General features: G+C 41.8%; 1 protein-coding gene across 1 annotated transcript in view; it reads left to right on the plus strand.

Moving 5' to 3' along the window:
• Positions 1 to 20,753, plus strand: part of LOC145342203 (MORC family CW-type zinc finger protein 4-like) — a 143,866-nt gene extending 123,113 nt beyond the window's left edge. The window contains exon 17 of the mRNA XM_080187555.1: positions 14,743 to 20,753. Within this exon, the coding sequence (XP_080043681.1) occupies positions 14,743 to 14,890 (148 nt within the window). The 3' untranslated portion in view covers positions 14,891 to 20,753. The remainder of the gene's footprint in view (positions 1 to 14,742) is intronic.
• Positions 20,754 to 22,334: the final 1,581 nt, after the last annotated feature.

Genomic DNA, 22,334 nt, shown 5'->3' on the forward strand with positions numbered 1-22,334 from the left:
CTGACCCCTGGCTCTGAGAGGCAGCAGTGCTAACCACTATGCTACCCCCGTACTCCAATCATCCCAAACTGAAGCTGAGGGCGTTCCAGAATGTTACGGTAAAAAGGGAATTCAAATGAGGAAGTGGAGACTTCCTCATAGGCCAGCAAATGAAGAGTGGACGGTTGTTCATTACATCATGGTACCGCTCAAATATTGTAAAAGTTTTTATGGATAACACACGAAATTCCTGTAGCAGGACTTAGGCTTGAGTAAACTAAAGATTTTACTGGCCGGGTTGTCTCAAGGACATTTTACAGTTTTGTCAAAAATGTCATGGGGAAACTACAACCTACAATCAAACCAGCACCTTTAATTCACATACCAATTTTTGGAAACCATTTAGCAGGATGTTAGTAGACTATGTGGGACCGTTGCCAAAAATGAAAATGGGACACCCGTATATCCATGCTGAAATGCAGATGACAACTCAATTTCCAGAAGTCAGCCCTTTGAGAATAATTATAGTTAAAGTCACGGTAGGGAAGTTAACCCAATTTTATGCTCTGTATGGATTTCTGATGGAGATCCAGTCAGATCAATATTCTAATTTTATGTCTCCAATTTTTCAAAACATAAATAATTTGGTTATTAAATAATTACAATCTCTGGTCTATTATCCACATGCACCGGAAGCTTTAGGGAGGTAACATCAAACTCTCAAAACAATGATTAAAGCATAATGTCAGGAATATTCCCATGACTGGGACAACAGTTGCTTACTACCCAAGGTTCATCAAATGAATCTTATCAGTTTTAGTCCTTTTGAATTAATTTTTGGAAATGACGTAAGAGGTCCTCTGAAATGAATCAAAGTATTTAGGACAGAGCAACAAGTCCTCTCTGTTAGATTATGTGTCAGTGTTCCAGGCTCATGGGAGTCTGCAAAATGCCCCAAGAAAATCTTCGAATATCACAAGCAAACAATGGGCAGATAATCAAGCTGCGAGCCAAACATTTTAGCCAGGGAGTGAAGTATAAGTGTTATTTCCTTTGCAGAAGGAATCTCTGAAAGCACAGGTTCAGTGGTTCATGCAAAATAATTGAGAGGCTTGGTAAAGTAAATTATTTGATAGAAACCCCAGATTGCAGTTAAAAAAAATGGCTGTATCATATTAATATATCAAACAGTAGTATCGTGTGGAGGATGATAGGAAGGAGCAGGTGTGTCAAATTGTAAAGACAGTGGAGGATGAAAGAGACAGTGAGAGTGAGGCAGAAGGAGACTTAGTTCACTAAAATATTAGAAGATAAAAATATTAATCTTCTAATGAGATTACTTACATAATTTAGAGGAATCTGCAGAGAAAAACAGTGTACAACTTTAGCAGCACCTCATATGGATGTAGAGAAATCTTCTCCTTTAAGACAATTTAAGCCCAGAAAGATAAGCTTGGGTGAAAGCAGGAATGTTGAAAAATCACCTAATTGAACCTAGCCAAAGCTGTTAAGATTGTTAGATCTTAAACCTAATGGTAAATCAGCATCTACATAGGTTAATGCAGTAACCAAAACTGACTGTTACTCTCATTTAGAAGATTGTTTTGACAAGGTTGGCAGTGACACATTCCTTACTAAAATAGACTTATTGAAAGGATGCTGGCAAGCAGCTTCAATGTCACAGGCGAAGGGGATGTAGGTTTTTGTCATGCCAAATGGGCTATACCAATGCTGAGTAATGTCATTCTGGCTAAAGACTGCTTCAGTCACTTTCATAAGAACATAAGAAATAGGAGCAGGAGTAGGCCATCTAGCCCTTCGAGCCTGCCCCGCCATTCGATAAGATCATGGCTGATCTGTCGTGGCTCAGTTCCACATTCCCGCCCTCTCCCCATAACCCTTAATCCCCCCACTTATCAAAAACCCCTCAACCCGTGTCTTAAAAATATTTAGCGAGGTAGCCTCCACCACTTCAACGGGCAGAGAATTCCAGAGATTCACCACCCTTTGAGTGAAGAAGTTCCTCCTCAACTCCGTTCTAAACCGCCCCCCCCCCCTTTATCTTGAGGCTGTGCCCCCTAGTCCTACTGTCCTTTCTGCGCTGGAAGAGTCTCTCCACCTCTATCCTATCCATCCCATTCATCATCTTATATGTCTCAATGAGATCTCCCCTCATTCTTCTAAACTCTAACGAGTACAAGCCTAGTTTATTCAGCCTCTCCTCATAGCTCAACCCCTTCAACTCCGGCATCAGCCTAGTAAACCTCCTCTGCACTCCCTCCAAGGCCAAAATATCCTTGCGTAAGTATGGCGCCCAAAACTGCACACAGTACTCCAGCTGCAGCCTCACCAATGCCCTATACAGCCGCAGCAAGACTTCCCTACTTTTATATTCAATCCCTTGGAGGGAGTGCAGAGAAGGTTCACTAGGCTGATACCGGAGATGAGGGGGTTGGACTATGAAGAGAGACTAAATAGACTGGGCCTGTATTTGTTGGAGTTTAGAAGGATGAGGAGAGATCTTATAGAGACGTACAAGATAATGAAAGGGTTGGATAGGGTAGAGGTAGAGAGATTCTTCGCGCTTCGAAAGGACAGCAGGACTAGAGGGCACAGCCTCAAGATAAGGGGGGTGTAGTTTAGAACGGAGTTGAGGAGGAACTTCTTCACTCAAAGGGTGGTGAATCTCTGGAATTCTCTGCCCGTTGATGTGGTGGATGCTAACTCGCTAAATATATTTAAGACGCGGGTTGATGGGTTTTTGATAAGCGAGGGGATTAAAGGTTATGGGGAGAGGGTGGGAAAGTGGAACTGATCCACTTCAGATCAGCCATGATCTTATTGAATGGCGGGGCAGGCTCGAAGGGCTAGATGGCCTACTCCTGCTCCTATTTCTTATGTTCTTATGTTCCCTCGCTATGAAGGCCAGCATCCCATTAGCCTTCCTGACCACCTGCTGCACCTGCAGGCTGGGTTTTTGCGACTCATGCACAAGGACCCCAAGGTCCCTCTGCACCGTCGCCTGCTGCAGTTTTTCTCCACGTAAGTAATAATCCTTCCTACCATTATTCCTACCAAAGTGGACCACCTCACACTTGCCAACATTAAATTCCATTTGCCAGTTCCTGGCCCATTCGCCCAGCCTATCTAGATCCTTCTGTAGACTCTCCCCACCCTCCGCACAATTTGCCGTTCCACCAATCTTGGTGTCATCAGCAAATTTCGACACCATACACTCGGTTCCCTCCTCCAGATCATCTATATAAATGGTAAATAACTGAGGTCCCAGCACCGACCCCTGGGGCACTCCACTAGTCACCAACCGCCAATCCGAATAGCACCCATTGACCCCCACTCTCTGCCTCCTATTTGACAACCAATCCTCTATCTACGCTAACACCCTACCCCCAACTCCATGTCCCCTGACCTTCTGCAATAACCTCCTTGTGAGGTACGTTGTCAAACGCCTTCTAAAAATCAAGAAAGACCACACCCACCAGCTCTCCTCTATCCACTGCTCTACAGACATCCTCATAGAACTCCAGTAAATTTGTCAGACACGACTTCCCCTTAACGAAACCGTGCTGCGTCTGCTCTATCAAGCAATTCCCCTCAAGATGCCTCGCTATTTCCTCCTTGATGACGGATTCTAACATTTTACCTACAACAGACGTTAAACTAACCGGCCTATAATTCCCTGCCTTTTGCCTGGCACCCTTCTTAAACAACGGCGTAACATTAGCCGTTTTCCAATCTTCCGGCACTTCTCCGGAATCCAGCGACGTTTGGAAAATAACCACCAAGGCATCCACTATCACCTCCGCCATTTCTTTCAGAACCCTCGGATGCATTCCATCCGGTCCTGGGGACTTGTCCACAATCAGTCCCTCCAGTCTGTCGAGCACCGCCTCTCTAGTAACAATAATGTCATTGAGACCCTCCAGTCCTACCACCTCTCCATCTCTAACACCAAAGACTAATGAATCAAGTTAAAACCAGCTGTTCCTACCTATCCTGTATAACAAGTAAATGAGAATGACTACACATTTTAAAAATGATGTATATGTTTTTTCTCTACACTTAGTAATGAAACGCATTTGGAAATAGCGTTTCATTTCTTAAGGATGGAGGGATGTTTGAAATTCATATTTCCAAGAACTGCGTACTTCTTAAAACATTTTCCTGACTCTATTTTTAAAGGCCATAAGTTCACTTTGATTTGAGAGCAAGCTTCTTTTTCTAAGAAATCACAAGACTTCAGTTACATCACCAGCAAGATACTTGGATTCAAATCAGTAAAACTGTTGTTGTCAGGCTGTAGGCTCCTGCTGATTGGTTGAAAAACATCTGACCTGGGAATACATTTTTAGAGCTCTGTATGTGTCTTGGGAGCAAACTGTGTAAGAAAGTCACTCCTCTTTCTCTCTCCCTGTCTACAGTTCAGATTTAGTGTTCATTTTCAGCCAAAAAACTGTCATTTTAGAATAACGCCTCATTTCAAAATAATTCACCGACATTTTAAAAGCCTGTAAAGCTTCAACAAGCGAGAGCTAAAAAAGGTAGTGGTTCACCTAAGATCCTTTGGAAAGGTGTTCCAGACAACTGCTGTGACCAGTGCTCTGTTTTTCACACGCAGGAACACCAAATTGACAGTGTCAAAACCTTTTTGAACTTCATCCTTTTTCATAGTGTTCCCTTAAGCCACCCTCTGCAGGATCTTATTTGCCTTGTCCTTTGTTTTGTATGTACATGCATTTCTGGATCTCACTGTGCTTCTGAATTACAAATTGAACATTAACCAATTTTGCAACTTGTTTGAGAAGTTTCATTTCATAATCAATTATTCTGAGTTTATTGAAAGAAGCCTGGTTAAAGGCTCTTTTTTGTTTTTGCTTAGCAGTGGAGAAGATAAATGGTCATTTTGGTGAGAGATTTAAACATTTACATTTAAGGTGTGACCTGTGAAGTAGTAGGGTATAGAAACTGCATGGTCCTGTCATGCTAATCATAACGTCAAGTATTGCTCATATAAAACCAACTTGGATCCTGTAGGCCAAATGACCACCTCCACTCCCATTATAATTCTTCAAGAGAGACTACTTGGAATGGAGAGATGGAAAGCTGAAGTGAAGACATGTCTACAGTACTGGAAGAAAGTAACCAGAACTGAAATTGTGAATTTCAGAACCTCAAAACTATATTCCAGAACAGAAATAAAGGCAATAACCCTTCCATATCAAAATAAAGTCCTTTCAAATAATGTACTCTTCTAAGAATACATTGTTTAAAAAAAAATGTCTGTCATCTACAATGACTTGCCCTCCATCCACTACAATTCATTACTGTAAGGGCAAAGGAGGCAGCATGATACCTTTCCACTATCAGCTATGACCTGAAAGGCTTGCTTGGTCAGCTTCCAACCTTGCAACATCTGTGAACTTGAACTCATCCAAAACACCGCTGCACATCCTAATAATGCACTTGTTCGCCCAACAAAGCTGATCTCGCTGAACTTCATTGCCTCTCAGTCTGGCAATACCTCAATTTTATAATTCTCATCTCATGGCTTCATCTCTCCTTATTAATGTAAATTCTTAAAACCCTGCAAAATAATGTCTCTTGCACATTCCTGATTTCTTTGTTCTAGCATTGGTGACCATGCCCTCATCTGCCCAGGTCCTTTGCTATGAAATTCCTGCCTCCCAGACTTTGAACAATAGGAGTCAACCTGATAGTATTGAAGCCATTTCCACATCATTATCTCCAGAGAAACCCTGGTGGAGGTCCTGTGGACTCCAGAGACCAAATTCAAAGACTATCTCCATTTCATATGCCCAGCCTGGCCAACTGGAGTTTTATAATCTGCTTCGGCAAAGAGCTCTGAAACATTCCTTTCAAATTCTTAATGTTTGTAATATTAGAAATCTCAGAAACCCAGGTAAAGGAAAATATCTCCTTTTGAAAATGGAGAGGTGGGACTCTTGTGACATGACTTTCCTAGCTGGGAAAACAAACTATCTTGCTGTACCGCAAATCAGTTTGTCATTTGCCAAACAGCAGCACACAACAGGGGGTCTGTCCGGGTTTGAATACCTGGCCCTCATCATGCTGTTTTTACCTTCTGTACCATCACCTATAAGACTAATTCATATCTGTGTGCCTGTCTCGTAGTGGAAGGCATCTCTACTGGAAAAGTAAATTATTCAGCATCGACTTTTAACCTGCCAATCTCTGTGAAGGAATTCTAGATGAGCATGAAACAGTAATTCTTTGCTTTGTGGTAGTTGTCTGGTAGATCATTCTGTATTCCTTGTTTATTGTATGAATACACAGGGAACTATGTTACGATGCATCCTCCCACATTTTGCATGTGTTCAAATAAACTAACACTGAGTTTACCGTATCTAGAGTTTGCTGTGGGACTATTAACAGAAATTGGATCACACCAAAACTTGAGGGGTTGGGAAATAGGCCACTGCTTATAAAGTGGGAAATCATAATAAATACATCTTTCTGTTTATGAATGAGTAATAAGAGAAAAAAATCAGAGCATTGTCCATAACAGTGGCCCAAAACAATCATCCCTATTAAGCACCATATTGTAAGATACCATATAGATACAAAATTTTGTTGCTGTAGTTGAAAGCTCCTTCAGTTACATCCTTATATTAAAAATCTGTCCAAGTATCTAATTGCTTGGTACATAATCTGAGCGTCCCTCCACAGACACCTGGGTTTTACTGTATCTGAAGCTATCCACTGGTATTTTGCAGTATTTGCATTCATTTCGAAGGGAAGAAACAGCCCACAACAGCTGGGAGAGATTGACAACAGTTGGTCCAGTCTCGCATATGACATTTCCTTTCCTATTGAGAGGAAGAAAGTTTGCAGACCCAGGGGAGTGATACCGTTGGTGGTTTTGGAGATGAAATAGGAGGAGCTGCACCAGCTGAAGATTTGTCAAGACATGCTGATTCCCCTCCATTAACTGTCATTTCATATGCAACACTCACTATTTCTTCAATTAAAAATGACAAGCTCTTCTTGGAAATTAATGTGCATTTCACTTTTTCCCTCTTTTGATATGCCACAACATGAAGAAGACAAAAGTATCTCAGCATTTATTCACACTTAACCTTTGCAACATTCGCCCTTATTTGTTCTATCCCTCAATCCCAAACTGCAGCACAGATTAATTCAACTGGGGCAAATTAGATAGTGTAGAAGAGGAAAATAGACTGGAGGAGTGAGCAATGAACTAACTGCTTGTCACATACAGAGCAAATGTGATTGGAGGAAGGTCGGGGGGATGGGGGACAGAATTTGCTTGGACAGTTATGAGGTGTCACCAAAGAACTACAACTTACACATTTTTAAAAAATAATGTTTGCATGGCATTTAATATTGGTCCAGGCAGTGGATCTCCTTTTAGGCCATGTGTTGCAGCTTGGATGAAGGAATTCACCAGCTGCTGCTGTAGCTTATTGGAGAATCATTTCCAATTCTTGTGACCTAACATGGTGGCAGCTCCAGGAACCCTCTGCAGCAAAGTCTAGCCTTGCTTCCTGCATTGATGCTTAGACCTTTGTTGTGGAGGTTTTGAGTACACAGTTAGAATAGACTGTCTCTTTGGACAGTTTTGTGACCAGTTTCCACTGAGTATCACTAAAACTCACCAGCCTTCCTGGACCATTAGATCTGCTTTTCTACAGCTAAATGGCTATTCATGGTGTCCAGTTTTTCAGGATGCTTCCAGATTTTAATCAGTCTGTTTAATCACATTGTAATTGTTTATGAACATGCTGTCAAGAAACAGAGTGACTTTGGTAAAGCTGATGCAAAATAATACGGCATTAGAAAATGAATTCCAATGGCTTGTATTGCTTTCCTTCATTCTGTTCATTTTCTCTGTGCTTATACATCAATGGCAGACATAGGTCAATAGGAAGGTGAACAATTTTTCCAATGTGCAATTTGTCTGTAACAACCAGGCCGCATTGGAACAGTGCTATTTTAACTCAGAAAACAAAGGTTTTGGGTGTTTCTTGATGATGAAAAGTGCAACTAAGCAGCATTAACTTCATTCCCGTTTGTCCAACAGAATTATCACTGAGTATACCATGGGCTTGTTTTGAAACATGAGTTGTTTTTGAACTCATGGGCCAGAATCTCACCACTGTTCACGCTGGCAGGATTTCCCAGAACACGGTGATTTGGCTAGCTGTCAAATTCTCCAACCTTGCTGCAGCGGAAGTGTGGAGTGAATGGGCAGTAAGATTGCGTCCATGGTATACTCAGTGATAATTCTGTTGGACGAAGGGAATATGGTTATTGCTGCTTAGTTGCACTGCTGGCATCAGCCAAGGTCTCAGGATACTTTTTATCATCAAGAAACACCCAAAACCTTTATTTTCTGAGTTAAAAAAGCACTACTCCAATGTGGCCTGGTTGTCACAGACAAACTGCACATTGGAAAAATTGTTTACCTTCCTATTGACCTCTGTCTGCCATTGATGTATAAGCAGAGAGAGAATTGAACAGAATGAAGGAAAGCAATACAAGCCATTGGAATTCATTTTCAAGAAACAGTGCCAGGTTTAAAAGGAGGCCTGGTGTAGACAGCGGGCAGCGGAGTGAGAGGGAAGCAGAGTGAGCTACTAGGGCTTAGGATCAAAGGGCTAGGGAGAAAAGGGCCAGGTAAGTTTGCATTGAAAACGGTGTTCAGTAGTACGAAAGGGAATAATGGAGGGGCATGTGATGTGCTGTCTCTGTATGATGTGGGAGCTGGTGGACCACAGCGTCCTTCCCAGTGACCATGTCTGCAGTAAGTGCAGGTTGCTGGAGGAGCTCCAGCTCAAGGTAGATGAGCTGGCCTCTGAGCTACAGACACTGAGGCTCATCAGGGGGAGGGAGAGTGCCATTGATAATGGGGTGCAAGAGACATCCACCCCCCCTAGACTGGCTAACTCTAAGGGTCAGGAACAGGAGGGGGCTGCTGAGAGGAGGGAGGAGGGTGGGAACCAGAGGAAGGAGGGTGGGGACTGAATGCCTCAGCCACTCAATCTGCATAACAGGTTTGAGGTTCTTGCTTCCATTGTGGACAAGAAAGAGGGTTGTGAGGTTGGTGAGCAAACTGCACACGGTACAGTGATGCAGACACAAAACATAGGCAAAGAGAAGGTGAAAAGGAACATAGTAGTAATTGGGGATAGTGTGGTTAAGGGTATTGACACTGTCCTTTGTCACAATGACAAAGTGCACAGAAGGTTGTCTGCCTGGTGCTCGGGTCCAGGATGTCGCATCTGGGCTGCAGAGGAACCTGTAGTGGGAGGGTGAGAATCCAGTCGTTATGGTACATGTGGGTGCCAATGACGTAGGCAAAATGCGAACTGAGGATCTGGGGAGGGAGTATGAAAAGCTGGGAATGGAATTAAAAAGTAGAACCGACAAGGTGGTTATCTCTGGACTACTGCCTGAACCGAGTACAGACGGGCGTAGGGTTGATAAAATTAAGGAAATGAATGGGTGGCTCAGGGATTGGTGTGGGAGGAATGGGTTTGAATTTATGGGGCATTGGCACCAGTATTGGGGTAGGTGGGACCTGTTCAGGTGGGATGGGGTTGGTCTGAATCATGCTGGGACCAGAGTCCTAGCGAATCATGTAGATAGGACTGTAGGCTTTAAACTAATTGGGGGGGGAGGGTGCGAGGGTAGGTGAAATTACGGGGTCTAAAGTAAAGGAGAGGGTACAGGTAAGGGAAGAGGCCGAGGATGTCCCAATAATAAGGGGAGTAGGGGGCGTGAGTAAGGTTGGTGGCGTTCCAGCAAATAGGGTCCGGGTGAAGGCTGGGATGAAGGTACTTCATCTGAATGCACGAAGCATTCGGAGTAAAGTGGATGAGCTGGTGGCGCAGATCAGCACAAATGGATATGATCTGGTGGCCATTACAGAGACGTGGCTGCAAGGTCACAGGGACTGGGAGCTGAATGTCCAGGGATATCAAGTGTTTAGGAAGGATAGGCGGGAGGAAAAAGGGGCGGGGGGGGGTGTACCTCTGCTGATTAAGGATAGCATCAGGGTGGTAGTAAGGGATGATATAGGAGCCAAAGAGCAGAAAGTGGAATCGTTGTGGGTGGAGATTAGGAACAGCAAAGGGAGGAAGACACTGGTGGGTGTCGTCTATAGGCCCCCAAATAATGATCTGGAGGTGGCGCGGGCTGTTAACGCGCAAATAAATGCGGCGTGCAGGAATGGAACGGCGGACCGGATGGAATGCATCCGAGGGTCCTGAAAGAAATGGCGGAGGTGATAGTGGAATCCTTGGTGGTTATTTTCCAGACGTCGCTGGATTCCGGGGAAGTGCCGGAAGATTGGAAAACGGCTAATGTTACGCCGTTGTTTAAGAAGGGTGCTAGGCAAAAGGCGGGGAATTATAGGCCTGTTAGTTTAACGTCTGTTGCAGGTAAAATGTTAGAATCCGTCATCGAGGAGGAAATAGCGAGGCATCTTGAGGGAAACTGCTTGATGGAGCAGACGCAGCACGGTTTCCTTAAAGGGAAGTCGTGTCTGACAAATTTACTGGAGTTCTATGAGGATGTGTCTAGGGCGGTGGATAGAGGAGAGCCGGTGGATGTGGTCTTTCTTGATTTTCAGAAGGCGTTTGACAAGGTACCTCACAAGAGGTTATTGCAGAAGGTCAGGGGGCATGGAGTTGGGGGTAGGGTGTTAGCGTGGATAGAGGACTGGTTGTCAAATAGGAGGCAGAGAGTGGGGGTCAATGGGTGCTATTCGGATTGGCGGATGGTGACTAGTGGAGTGCCCCAGGGGTCAGTGCTGGGGCCTCAGCTATTTACCATTTATATAGATGATCTGGAGGAGGGAACTGAGTGCAGGGTGTCGAAATTTGCTGATGACACCAAAATTGGTGGAAAGGCAAATTGTGCGGAGGGTGGGGAGAGTCTACAGAAGGATCTAGATAGGCTGGGCGAATGGGCCAGGAACTGGCAAATGGAATTTAATGTTGGCAAGTGTGAGGTGGTCCACTTTGGTAGGAATAATGGTAGGAAGGATTATTACTTATGTGGAGAAAAACTGCAGCAGGCGATGGTGCAGAGGGACCTCGAGGTCCTTGTGCATGAGTCGCAAAAACCCAGCTTGCAGGTGCAGCAGGTGGTCAGGAAGGCGAATGGGATGCTGGCCTTCATCGCGAGGGGGATTGAATATAAAAGTAGGGAGGTCTTGCTGCGGCTGTATGGGGCATTGGCGAGGCCGCAGCTGGAGTACTGTGTGCAGTTTTGGGCGCCGTACTTACGCAAGGATATTTTAGCCTTGGAGGGAGTGCAGAGGAGGTTTACTAGGCTGATGCCGGAGTTGAGGGGGTTGAGCTATGAGGAGAGGCTGAATAGATTAGGCTTGTACTCGTTAGAGTTTAGAAGAATGAGGGGAGATCTCATTGAGATGTATAAGATGATGAATGGGATGGATAGGATAGAGGTGGAGAGACTGTTCCCGCTCAGAAAGGATAGTAGGACTAGGGGGCATAGCCTCAAGATAAAGGGGGGGGGGGGGGGGCGGTTTAGAACAGAGTTGAGGAGGAACTTCTTCACTCAAAGGGTGGTGAATCTCTGGAATTCTCTGCCCGTTGAAGTGGTGGAGGCGGCCTCGCTAAATATTTTTAAGACGCGGGTTGATGGGTTTTTGATGAGAGAGGGGATTAAGGGTTATGGGGAGAGGGCAGGAATGTGGAACTGAGCCACAACAGATCAGCCATGATCTTACTGAATGGCGGGGCAGGCTCGAAGGGCTAGTTGGCCTACTCCTGCTCCTATTTCTTATGTTCTTATAATTATGGGGGATTTCAATCTACATATTGATTTGGTCGACCCATGTTGGACGTGGTGGGCTTGAGGAAGAGTTCTTGGAATGCTGCCGGGATAGTTTCCTCGAACAGTGTGTGTTGGAGCCAATGAGGGAGCGAGCTATCTTGGATCTGGTGTTATGTAATAAGGCAGGTAGAATTAGGGACCTTGTGGTGAAGGATCCTCTTGGGAAGAGTGATCATTGTATGGTGGAGTTTTTGATGCAGATGGAGGAGGAGAAAGTGGGTTCCCGGACATGTGTCCTTTGTTTCAACAGAGGGGAGTACGATAGGATGAGAGAAGAATTGGCGAATGTTGATTGGGGGAGCGCATTGGAAGGTAGGTCTGCTGAGGAACAGTGGAGGATCTTTAAGGAGATCTTTCTCGGTGCTCAGCAGAAATTTATTCCGATGGTTAAAAAGGATCGTAGGAGGAGAGATAATCAGCTGTGGATAACGAAGGAGGTAAAGGAAAGTGTTAAATTAAAAGCGGAGGAATTTAGAGTAGCTAAGAGTAGTGGGCGAGAAGAGGATTGGGAGAGGTTTAAATATCAACAAAGAATGACAAAGAAGTTGATAAAGAAGGGTAGGATAAACTATGAAGCTGGGCTAGCGCTTAATATCCAAAAGGATATTAAGAGTTTTTATAAATATCTGAAAAGGAAGAGGCTGACTAGGGTGAACGTTGGACCCTTAGAGGATGAGAGGGGGGACTCAGTGGTAGGGGATGGGGAAATGGCTGAGGCCTTGAATAACTTTTGTTTCGGTCTTCACGGAGGAGGACGTGAATAATTTGCTGGGTGTTAGCGATGGAAAGATGGTAGGAGTGGAGGGCCTGAACGACATTTTTGTTACTAGAGAGGCAGTGCTCGAAAGACTGGAGGGACTGATTGTGGACAAGTCCCCAGGACCGGATGGAATGCATCCAAGGGTTCTGAAAGAAATGGCGGAGGTGATAGTGGATGCCTTGGTGGTTATTTTCCAAACGTCGCTGGATTCCGGGGAAGTGCCGGAAGATTGGAAAATGGCTAATGTTACGCCGTTGTTTAAGAAGGGTGCCAGGCAAAAGGCAGGGAATTATAGGCCGGTTAGTTTAATGTCTGTTGTAGGTAAAATGTTAGAATCCATGATCAAGGAGAAAATAGTGAGGCATCTTGAGGGGAATTGTTTGATAGAGCAGACGCAGCACGGTTTTGTTAAGGGGAAGTCGTGTTTGACGAATTTATTGGAGTCCTATGAGGATGTGTCTAGGGCGGCGGATAGAGGAGAGCCAGTGGATGTGGTGTTTCTTGATTTTCAGAAGGCATTTGATAAGGTGCCGCACAAGAGGTTATTACAGAAGGTCAGGGGGCATGGAGTTGGGGGTAGGGTGTTAGCGTGGATAGGGGATTGGCTGTCAAATAGGAGGCAGAGAGTGGGGGTCAATGGGTGCTATTCAGATTGGCGGTTGGTGACTAGTGGAGTGCCCCAGGGGTTGGTGCTGGGGCCACAGCTATTTACCATTTATATAGATGATCTGGAGGAGGGAACCGAGTGTATGGTTTTGAAATTTGCTGATGACACCAAGATTGGTGGAATGGCAAATTGTGTGGAGGGTGTGGAAAGTCTACAGAAGGATCTAGATAGGCTGGGCGAATGGGCCAGGAACTGGCAAATGGAATTTAATGTTGGCAAGTGTGAAGTTGTCCACTTTGGTAGGAATAATGGTAGGAAGGATTATTACTTACGTGGAGAAAAACTGCAGCAGGCGACGGTGCAGAGGGACCTCGGGGTCCTTGTGCATGAGTCGCAAAAACCCAGCCTACAGGTGCAGCAGGTGGTCAGGAAGGCTAATTGGATCCTGGCCTTCATAGCGAGGGGGATTGAATATAAAAGTAGGGAGGTCTTGCTGCAACTGTACAGGGCACTGGTGAGGCCGCAGCTGGAGTACTGTATGCAGTTTTGGTTGCCGCACTTACGCAAGGATATTTTGGCCTTGGAGGGAGTGCAGAGGAGGTTCACTGGGCTGATACCGGAGTTGAGGGGGTTGAGCTATGAGGAGAGGCTGAATAAACTAGGCTTGTACTCATTAGAGTTTAGAAGAATGAGGGGAGATCTCATTGAGACATATAAGATGATGAATGGGATGGATAGGATAGAGGTGGAGAGGCTCTTCCCGCTCAGAAAGGACAGTAGGACTAGAGGGCACAGCCTCAAGTTAAAGGGGGGGGTGGTTTAGAACGGAGTTGAGGAGGAACTTCTTCCCTCAAAGGGTGGTGAATCTCTGGAATTCTCTGCCCGTTGAAGTGGTGGAGGCTGCCTCGCTAAATATATTTAAGACGTGGGTTGATAGGTTTTTGATAGGCAAGGGGATTAAGGGTTATGGGGAGATGGCGGGAATGTGGAACTGAGACACGACAGCCATGATCTTATTGAATGGCGGGGCAGGCTCGAAGGGCTAGATGGCCTACTCCTGCTCCTCGTTCTTATGTTCTTATGTTCATAAACAATGTTTAATCAATCTGAAGATTTATTTGATATGGGAATAGTGGTGTAGCTGTTGCCTTTTCCTCTCCTGTATATGATTTTAATCAATTGAGTCCAAGTTGACGGGATGGAAATCTGTCTGTAAGATCTCGGAATATGTTTGCACCATCTCATTCCTGTTCTTGTTGGACTCTGTCCAACATGGTGGACTAGCTCTGGTTGGTGAAATGAAAAAAACTCACTATTTTGCCATAGGTATTCATATTCTGAGGTTGGCACAATGCATATTTATTTGGCATTTAATTGAGAGTACTTCAGGTGCCCAAAATGGAAAATGTTTTCGTTCATAGCAACATCTCTCACCTTGATGATTATGACAAAGCAAACAAAGTATTTGATATGATGCTTGATCCAAGTAACCCATGTTGTCTTTCAACAGTATCCCGGCAAAGCTGAAGTCATTGCGAATAAAGGTTGGACACCTGTTGGGTTCTGTTCTGCCACACTTGGACTTAAAGGACATCAGTTATGAAACAGACACAATCGATGAAATCCTAGAAAAGGTCATTGAAGCAAATAAACTCTGAGACACAGTTTCCATTTTATAACTTGCTAAAAAAAGAGAGCATCAACCTCTGATGAACGCATTTTAGCAACTTGTGTGTTATTTTGAAATGGGCATATCCCAGAAAAAAAGCAGATGCAAGTGACAGTAATGTACAGGAAGTATTTGCAAAATTCACAACAATGGCTACTACTGAAAGTATAGAATGAATTGTTCTGATAACCATGCATATGATCAAAACTGTCCACATGTAATGGAAAGTGCTGCTCCATGTTTATTTTTTTCACATTTTTTGTTAGTGAATACTCCACAAAAGGTTGTGTCCCAGGCAGTAATATTTGAAAATATTTCTGAATGCATACACTTAATCTGTTGATATTGAAAAAGTGAAACAAAGGAGACTGAAAATGTAATGAACTTGCAGAATCAAGTGTCTGATGCCTGCGACTTTTGCAATTCCAAATCAGTGCATTTTCGAATTATATGCCGTTAGTTCTAATAACATGCAGTGAACATGTTTATTCAATGGTCACAGTGACTGCTTTTTAAATTTATTCATGGAAGTGACTAGCTTAGTCAGCATTTATTGCCCATCCCTAATTGTCCTTTTAAGAAGGCGATGGTGAGTCACCTTGAATTACTGTGTGAAGGTGCACCAGAACACTTTAGGGAATTCCAGGATATTGACCCAGTAGCAATGAAGGAAAGTCAATATACTTCCAGGTCAGGATAGTGTGACTGAGAGGAACTTGCAGATGGTGGTATTCTTATACACCTATTAGTTTCTCTTTCTGGGTAGCAGAGATCACAGGATGGGGAGGAACTGTTGAAGAAATGAGAACTTAGAAGGCCAAAGCAGAGAAGGGTTCCATGTGAACATCAGTTGTACATGGGTCAGTCAGTCCTAAGAGATTTATGCAAGTTGCTGCATTGCAACTTGATAGTGCCCCATGGCCGCAGGTTAAACCTTTATGGAGGAAGTGAATGTTTAAGATGGTGGATGGGTTGTCAACGAGTGGGCTGCTTTGTCCTAGGTGGCATTAAGATTCTTGTGTGTTGGACGTGTACTCATCCAGGCAATGGAGAATATCCCATCACACTCCTGATTTGTGTCATGTAGGTACTGGACAGGCTTTGAGTAGTCAGGACATAAGAGGTAAGTGACTCACCATAGAATTCCCACTTTCTGAACTTCTCTTGTAGCCACAGTATTTAAATGGCTGCTCCAGGCAAGTTCCTGGGCAATGGTGAGTACCAACTTATCCTAGGATGTTGATAATGGGGTCTTCAGCATTGGTAGGGCCATTGAATGTCAAAGGGAGATGATTAGATTCTCTCTTGTTGGAGACAGTCGTTGCCCGGCACTTGTGTGGACTGAATGTTACTTGATTTTTATTGGCCCAAGCCTGAATTTTTTTCTGAAACTATTAGTAAGAAATTGTAATTTGAGTACTTTTCTGACCATGCTATTCTATTCTACCATAGTAACTTTAGAAAATTACCAATGAAATTCATTTTTTTTTATTCTTTAGTAGCCAGTTGGTTAAATGAGTAAATCAATTGAAAGATTTCTGCTGCTGAGTTTGAGTGACAAAGAATAGTTACAATAGCCGGACATATGTATGTGAACAAATGCCTGAGCCTTCAAAGAGTTATTATAAGAGATGTAACGTATTCTTCAGACTGAACACTCTAAACTTTACCTTCTTTCTGCTGGGATTTCTCCATTCTTGCAGAGGTAATAATGGATGAAATGCATCATATTTGTGATAAATGGGTTAATATGCTTTCTCTGGCTAAGACTTGAACTTGAGTCCAGGAAAAGTTTGATTTTGGCTTCTTGGAAGTATCTAGTTGTGTTTAAGGCATGAAAGTGAAAAACATTTATCTTATATTGTGCGGAAAATAGACCTGTGATGTTACTTGATTTCAAATATCAGTCAGATTCACAGGTTATAGTGCCCTTGCTATAAGATTACTGAGCGCAGATTTGAGCCAACAGTTCATGGGTGAATTTCCATGGAGGTTTTCACCATATCTGTTGTGAGAGAAGAACAGTGTAAACCCTGAAAGACATTCACCACCATAATGTCATCACATATGCCAAAATCAAGCACTGCCTGATTCCTCGGGTGATTTCATGTCCTGTAGATGTTCAAGCATAGCATGCTTATATTTGTTAGGGTACAAAAGAAGTTAATTGTTAATCTATTAACATGAATGTAGACTCAATGAACATACTGGAGTACTCTGTTTTTAATTTGAATTTGTGTGTAACATTGGGCCTGAAATTCCCTAAGTCTCTTGCACTGATGAAGATGTGGCTACAGGCCCACTGTGAACTTTTGTCCACAGTAGACCTTCTTCTAAACTGTGGGACTTGGATCATCGATATTATCAGGATCAGCTGCTAACTCATGGGAGGGCATATCAGCAACACCCACCCAACAAAGGCCTGGAAAGATAGAGTTAGACTCCTTTGATCAGTTCTTCAAAGTCTACTTTTGCTCTTTACTTGCTTTCTAATATGCAAGTAACTTTGCCTTTGCTGTTGCACCTCTAGCTTCATCACTTATTTATGATTATTTCCTAGCACTTGAAGTAGTTTAAACCTTCTGAAGAGAACTATTCCTCAAAAGATGAATCACAAATTAGCATTATTTTTCAGAAAAAGCACACAAACAGTTGCTTTTTGTTAAATTGTGCTAGTTGGAGCACTGGTTTGAAAATCATATGGTGTCCCTTAACATTTTGAGATCTACATTCCAATATATAATTTATAGTACAGAACTGGAATAATGTTGAAAAGAGAGACCTGCTGTTGAAGCTTTCCATCTTGGACTTGTCAGGACAGATGCAAGAAACAAAATTTCAAAGGGAGCGACAATTTATATTGCAAGAAGAAAGGGTACTTATTAGTTGGCAAGTTGTCTCTGGTTGAGGCTTTATCGTGGAGAATGCACCAGGGAACTACTGTCCCCCACACATTTACTTAATTCAAAAAGGAACGATACCTGGACGTGTTCCTTTTCTCTGCAGAGGACAGGTCCCTGCACATGAATTTATGTAACTTCTAGCAAGTGTAAGTGAACCATGCTACAAAGATGATTGTCTTTTTTTGAAATAACAGCTTGGGGGACAACAATTCCCTGGTGCATTAAACATGGCAAAACCTCAACCAATCAAGCAGCATCCTTTTTTTTATGAGGAATCATTATCACCCCATTTAAAATTTGGCATTCTTGAGTTTATACTGATGAGTACAAGATGAAAAGTTTTGACTGCACGTTTCTATCTTCAGCACTTTAAATATATTGTACATGAATTGGAATGAGTGTTTCCACTCCGACCACAATGCAAGTTCGAAATTAATGAGTTTGGGTAGTTTCATCCCATTTCTCACATGGGTACAGGCCCATTGTGAAAACCTGCTGTCAGCTTGGCATCAATTGACAATCATACTTGAAGCAGTAAGGATAGCATCTCTCATTGATGCAGTGGTTATTAATCATAGATATCTTGTTGATTTGTAGTAAAGACCAAATTACTCTGCATTAAATTAGATCACTAAGTGCAAAGAGAGCTTTAATCTGCATGTACTCATACTAATCTTCATTTGCATTGTTGATGGCGATTCTAGACTTGAAAACAGACTGTTCAAGGTAATATTAATGTATCATCTCCCACTGCAAAATCTGTATTTTATTATTAAATCTTCTCTCTTTAGACTGTGCTGGGTGGGGATGGGGTGAAAGTGATAGGAGCCAGTCAAATATTTGTGACATTGCTGGGTTTTCAACACAGTGAGAAAATAATCTGGGTTGATAATTCCAATTGATAAACAGAAGTTGGGCAATTGCAGATATAAACCCTCAATTTTACATGAAATTATTTTAAGAAGTGCTAATTCAGTTGAACCTAAAGCACAAAATTGCACTAAAATGGTGTTTTAAACAGTGAAAAAGGAACTAATTTGTGATTGTTCAAATTCTCAAACATTTGTAAATGCATTCCAACTACAATCATTTTTGTTACATAGTTACTGTTATTAGGTAGATAAATTGAGTAACTGATGTGTACCATAAAGTTCTGCAGACAGTCAACTAGATAATGGCTAGTTCATCTTTGTTCCTTGTGTTTGATTGTGTTCACTGGAGGGCAAATATTTTCCAGAATTCGGGCAAAACTGAGTACTCTTTCCTGAATAATATTGTGGTATATTTTACAATATAATTTTGAACAACTATATGGTGTTCTTGGATGTTTAAGGCTGCACTACTTTAGCTTTTTTTTCCACTCTTGAGATATGGGCATCCCTGGCTAGATCAGCATTTATTGCTCATCCATAATTGCTTTTGAGAAGATGGTGATGCAGTTCTGTTTTAAAGTAGCAATCTGAATTTTGCACCAGATTTAGAGTGCACCTTTCAACTTGGGACAAAAGTTCTCCGAAGGGGTTTGGTAGTGTTACTGTATTACACAAGCGACCCAGAGGTCATGAGTTTGAATTGCACCATATCAGGTTGTGAAATAAATTTCAATAGAAGAAATTACCATAAAAGTTCTTAGTTTTAGCTTATAATCTCAATTGGTTCACTTTTATATCCTTCAAGAACATGAATGTACCAAATCTACCTGCTCTGGTTATACCTTAACTCCAGTCCTACACTACACAATTTACTCGTAATGCCTTTAGAAATGGACTAGGTAGACTCTCAGTTGTAAGTAATCACAACGGTCTCAAGAAAAAGATTACCACCATTTTCTCAGGCAGCAATTGTGTCATCTTAATACTCATCCTGCAAACAAATTTTAAAAAGCTAATATTGGGTGAACAGATGAAGTTGAGTCTGAGGTACATTTGGAGACACATTAGAAGAAAATTTACTTTGCATTTTTTGATTCATTCATGGGATATGGGCGTTGTTGGCTAGGCCTAGTCATGCTGTATGTGATTCAGGAATGTAGCTCCTCAAAACAAAGTATTCTGCTTCCTGTTCTAAAATTCCTTACTTTAATATGAGGATGATCAAACCAACTAAAACTCCAAGCTAACTAAATTCTGTGCAGATTGATCCTGTTTTCATGGATTGTAATTTTTTGCAAATACAATATTGCACTGAAAAGTTAATGCAACATTGCTAAAGAATAATTCCTTACATATTTCCCAGATCTTCTGTTTTGTTTTATTTATATTTGCTTTATTGGTCAGAATGATTTGAAATGCTATTTCATTGTAATATATTGGAACGTTGAGTGAAGAGATTTGTGTAACAATACCAGTTATGACCACAGAATAGCTAGTAAAATGTTGGTGATATAAGTTATAGGATAATTAATATACTATTGCTAGTGTGGTATAAACTAAACCTGAAATAATTTATTCTTCGACTTTTTTCCAATTAAATTAACTCCTATTTGTTGTTTAACAACAAGAGGAATATTACACAGGTTTTCTATTTTGCTTAATTTTGCCTGTGGAAAATCATCCTATTTCTTTTATGCAAAGTAAGAAATGAAAGTAACTGGTATTTAGGCACTTATATTTAATACAAGTTGTGTCAAGCTTTTCCCTCGGGACCTCAATGTTTTGGATCAGCCGTTACCTTGACACCATTGCACGTTAATTTTGCATCCATAAAACAAAATCTCGTCAAATTGGTACCATCTGGATTAATCAATGTTCGGAAATCTTAACAAAAGTATTAGCTGGAGTTACAGCATGCGGGACATGCGGAAGCATCAAAGGGCAGTGAGAGGTACAATTGGTCTGCTTTCTAATAAAATTGGAAACTGGTGAAAGAAACTATTTATCCAACTGATGAGGCATAAAGAAATGTTTCCAAGGAAAGCACACGTAAGACACCTGTGACCACCACCACCCGCCCCCCCGCCCCCCCGCCCAACTCCGCCCGACTCCGCCCGAAGGTTTTTACTCCTCCTTATTGAAAATCCCAGTCATACCTTAGAAACTCTGTCAAGAAATGAAATGGGCAACGAGTAGTTGGAGATCTCAATCAGAAAACCTAAAAATTGCTCCAGGTAAACAATTAAACTCAATCAAGTTAATAGAGAGGCATTCTAACTTTTTAGACTGTGATGATATAGTCTGGATTTAACTCCAGTATCCTGGCCCTGGTGGAAAAAGGAACAAAATACGTACTATATTCTCCTTAGCTAAATTTTCCACTTCTGTTACTTTCTGGATTCTGTTCTTCAATAAGGCCAGTTGCATAATGGTTTATAAATCAATTAATGGCTCTAGCAATTAATGAGTTCAGATTGCAAATTCCTCATGTTCATTGTTGAAAGGCAATCTTCTGGGAAGTGGCAAAACAGTTGACAATAACTACTGACCAAGAAAGCAGATCTGCCAAACCAACAAGATCTTGTTCAGCTTGCAAACCAGCTTTATTGTGGCAGATGAGGAAAAGGACAAATTGTGGAACTAAGTTTAATATTTGAAGCAGGAATATAATTATCCATGTTACCAGCAAATTCCTGATTTTTGCCAACAAAATCTTGTCTTTAACAGCTTTACTCAGTGATTCCATTTCATGTTAATTAAAACAGGAAAGTTAATTTGAACTTGTTCATGGAAAACAGGATTGCTATTGTGGTAAATAAATCCTAGTAGGGGATGAGTTCTTGAGATTTTGGAGAGTAGAGGGAGCTTCACTGTGCAGTTAACTGTGCTGTAAGCATCAGTGTTGAATAAAACAATGGACATTTGAAACTGAAGTGCACTGTTTCCCTGCACTAACACACTTCATTTAAAAAATGACAAAACTAAGAGAAGCTAGAATTGGAAGATAATATATTGACTTGTTTTGCGCTAATTATACTGCTGATGGTAATACAAAAAATACTGTTTTTTGCATTACATTTACAAATGTTTTATATTTATTAACCGTTTTTTCAACCTGTTGTTTTTTTTCCTAACTGAATAATTTATGATTTCTGTTTACATTATTTTGAAGCTATGTTCATCAAAAATTAGACTAGTGTCAAATGTTTTGATAATATTTTAATTTTTTTTCTATTTTTTTTAAAGTCCAGAGTTCCAATTTTGAGATAAATTCACAGCAGCATTAAAGATAGGTGTGTTTGGAGGAAAATAATTATTGCAACAATAGAAACTGTGGAGATTTCATCTGAATTTAGTTCACTAAGATTTTATAGCATTATTTAGTAGCCTCATCTAAGTAGAAAACATATATAAATGAAAGATTGTACAGTAGAAACAGGGACCAGATGTTCAACAGATATAAAATAAAGGTTATACAAGGAACTTTATGTTCTGTTATAGTGATCTTTATTTTCACTTCTAAATGTTATGTCTTTTTCCGAACCTATTACATTTCTTTTGGATATTTCTGCATTCACTAATTTTGTAAAGGGTTAAAATATGTTTTCCAGTTAGCGACAAAGCTCTTTCCCAACTCTACCTCACTAAGTTTCATAGA

Source organism: Carcharhinus amblyrhynchos, chromosome 4, assembly GCF_965287045.1.
Source record: "Carcharhinus amblyrhynchos chromosome 4, sCarAmb.v2.hapA, whole genome shotgun sequence".
NCBI lineage: Eukaryota > Metazoa > Chordata > Chondrichthyes > Carcharhiniformes > Carcharhinidae > Carcharhinus > Carcharhinus amblyrhynchos.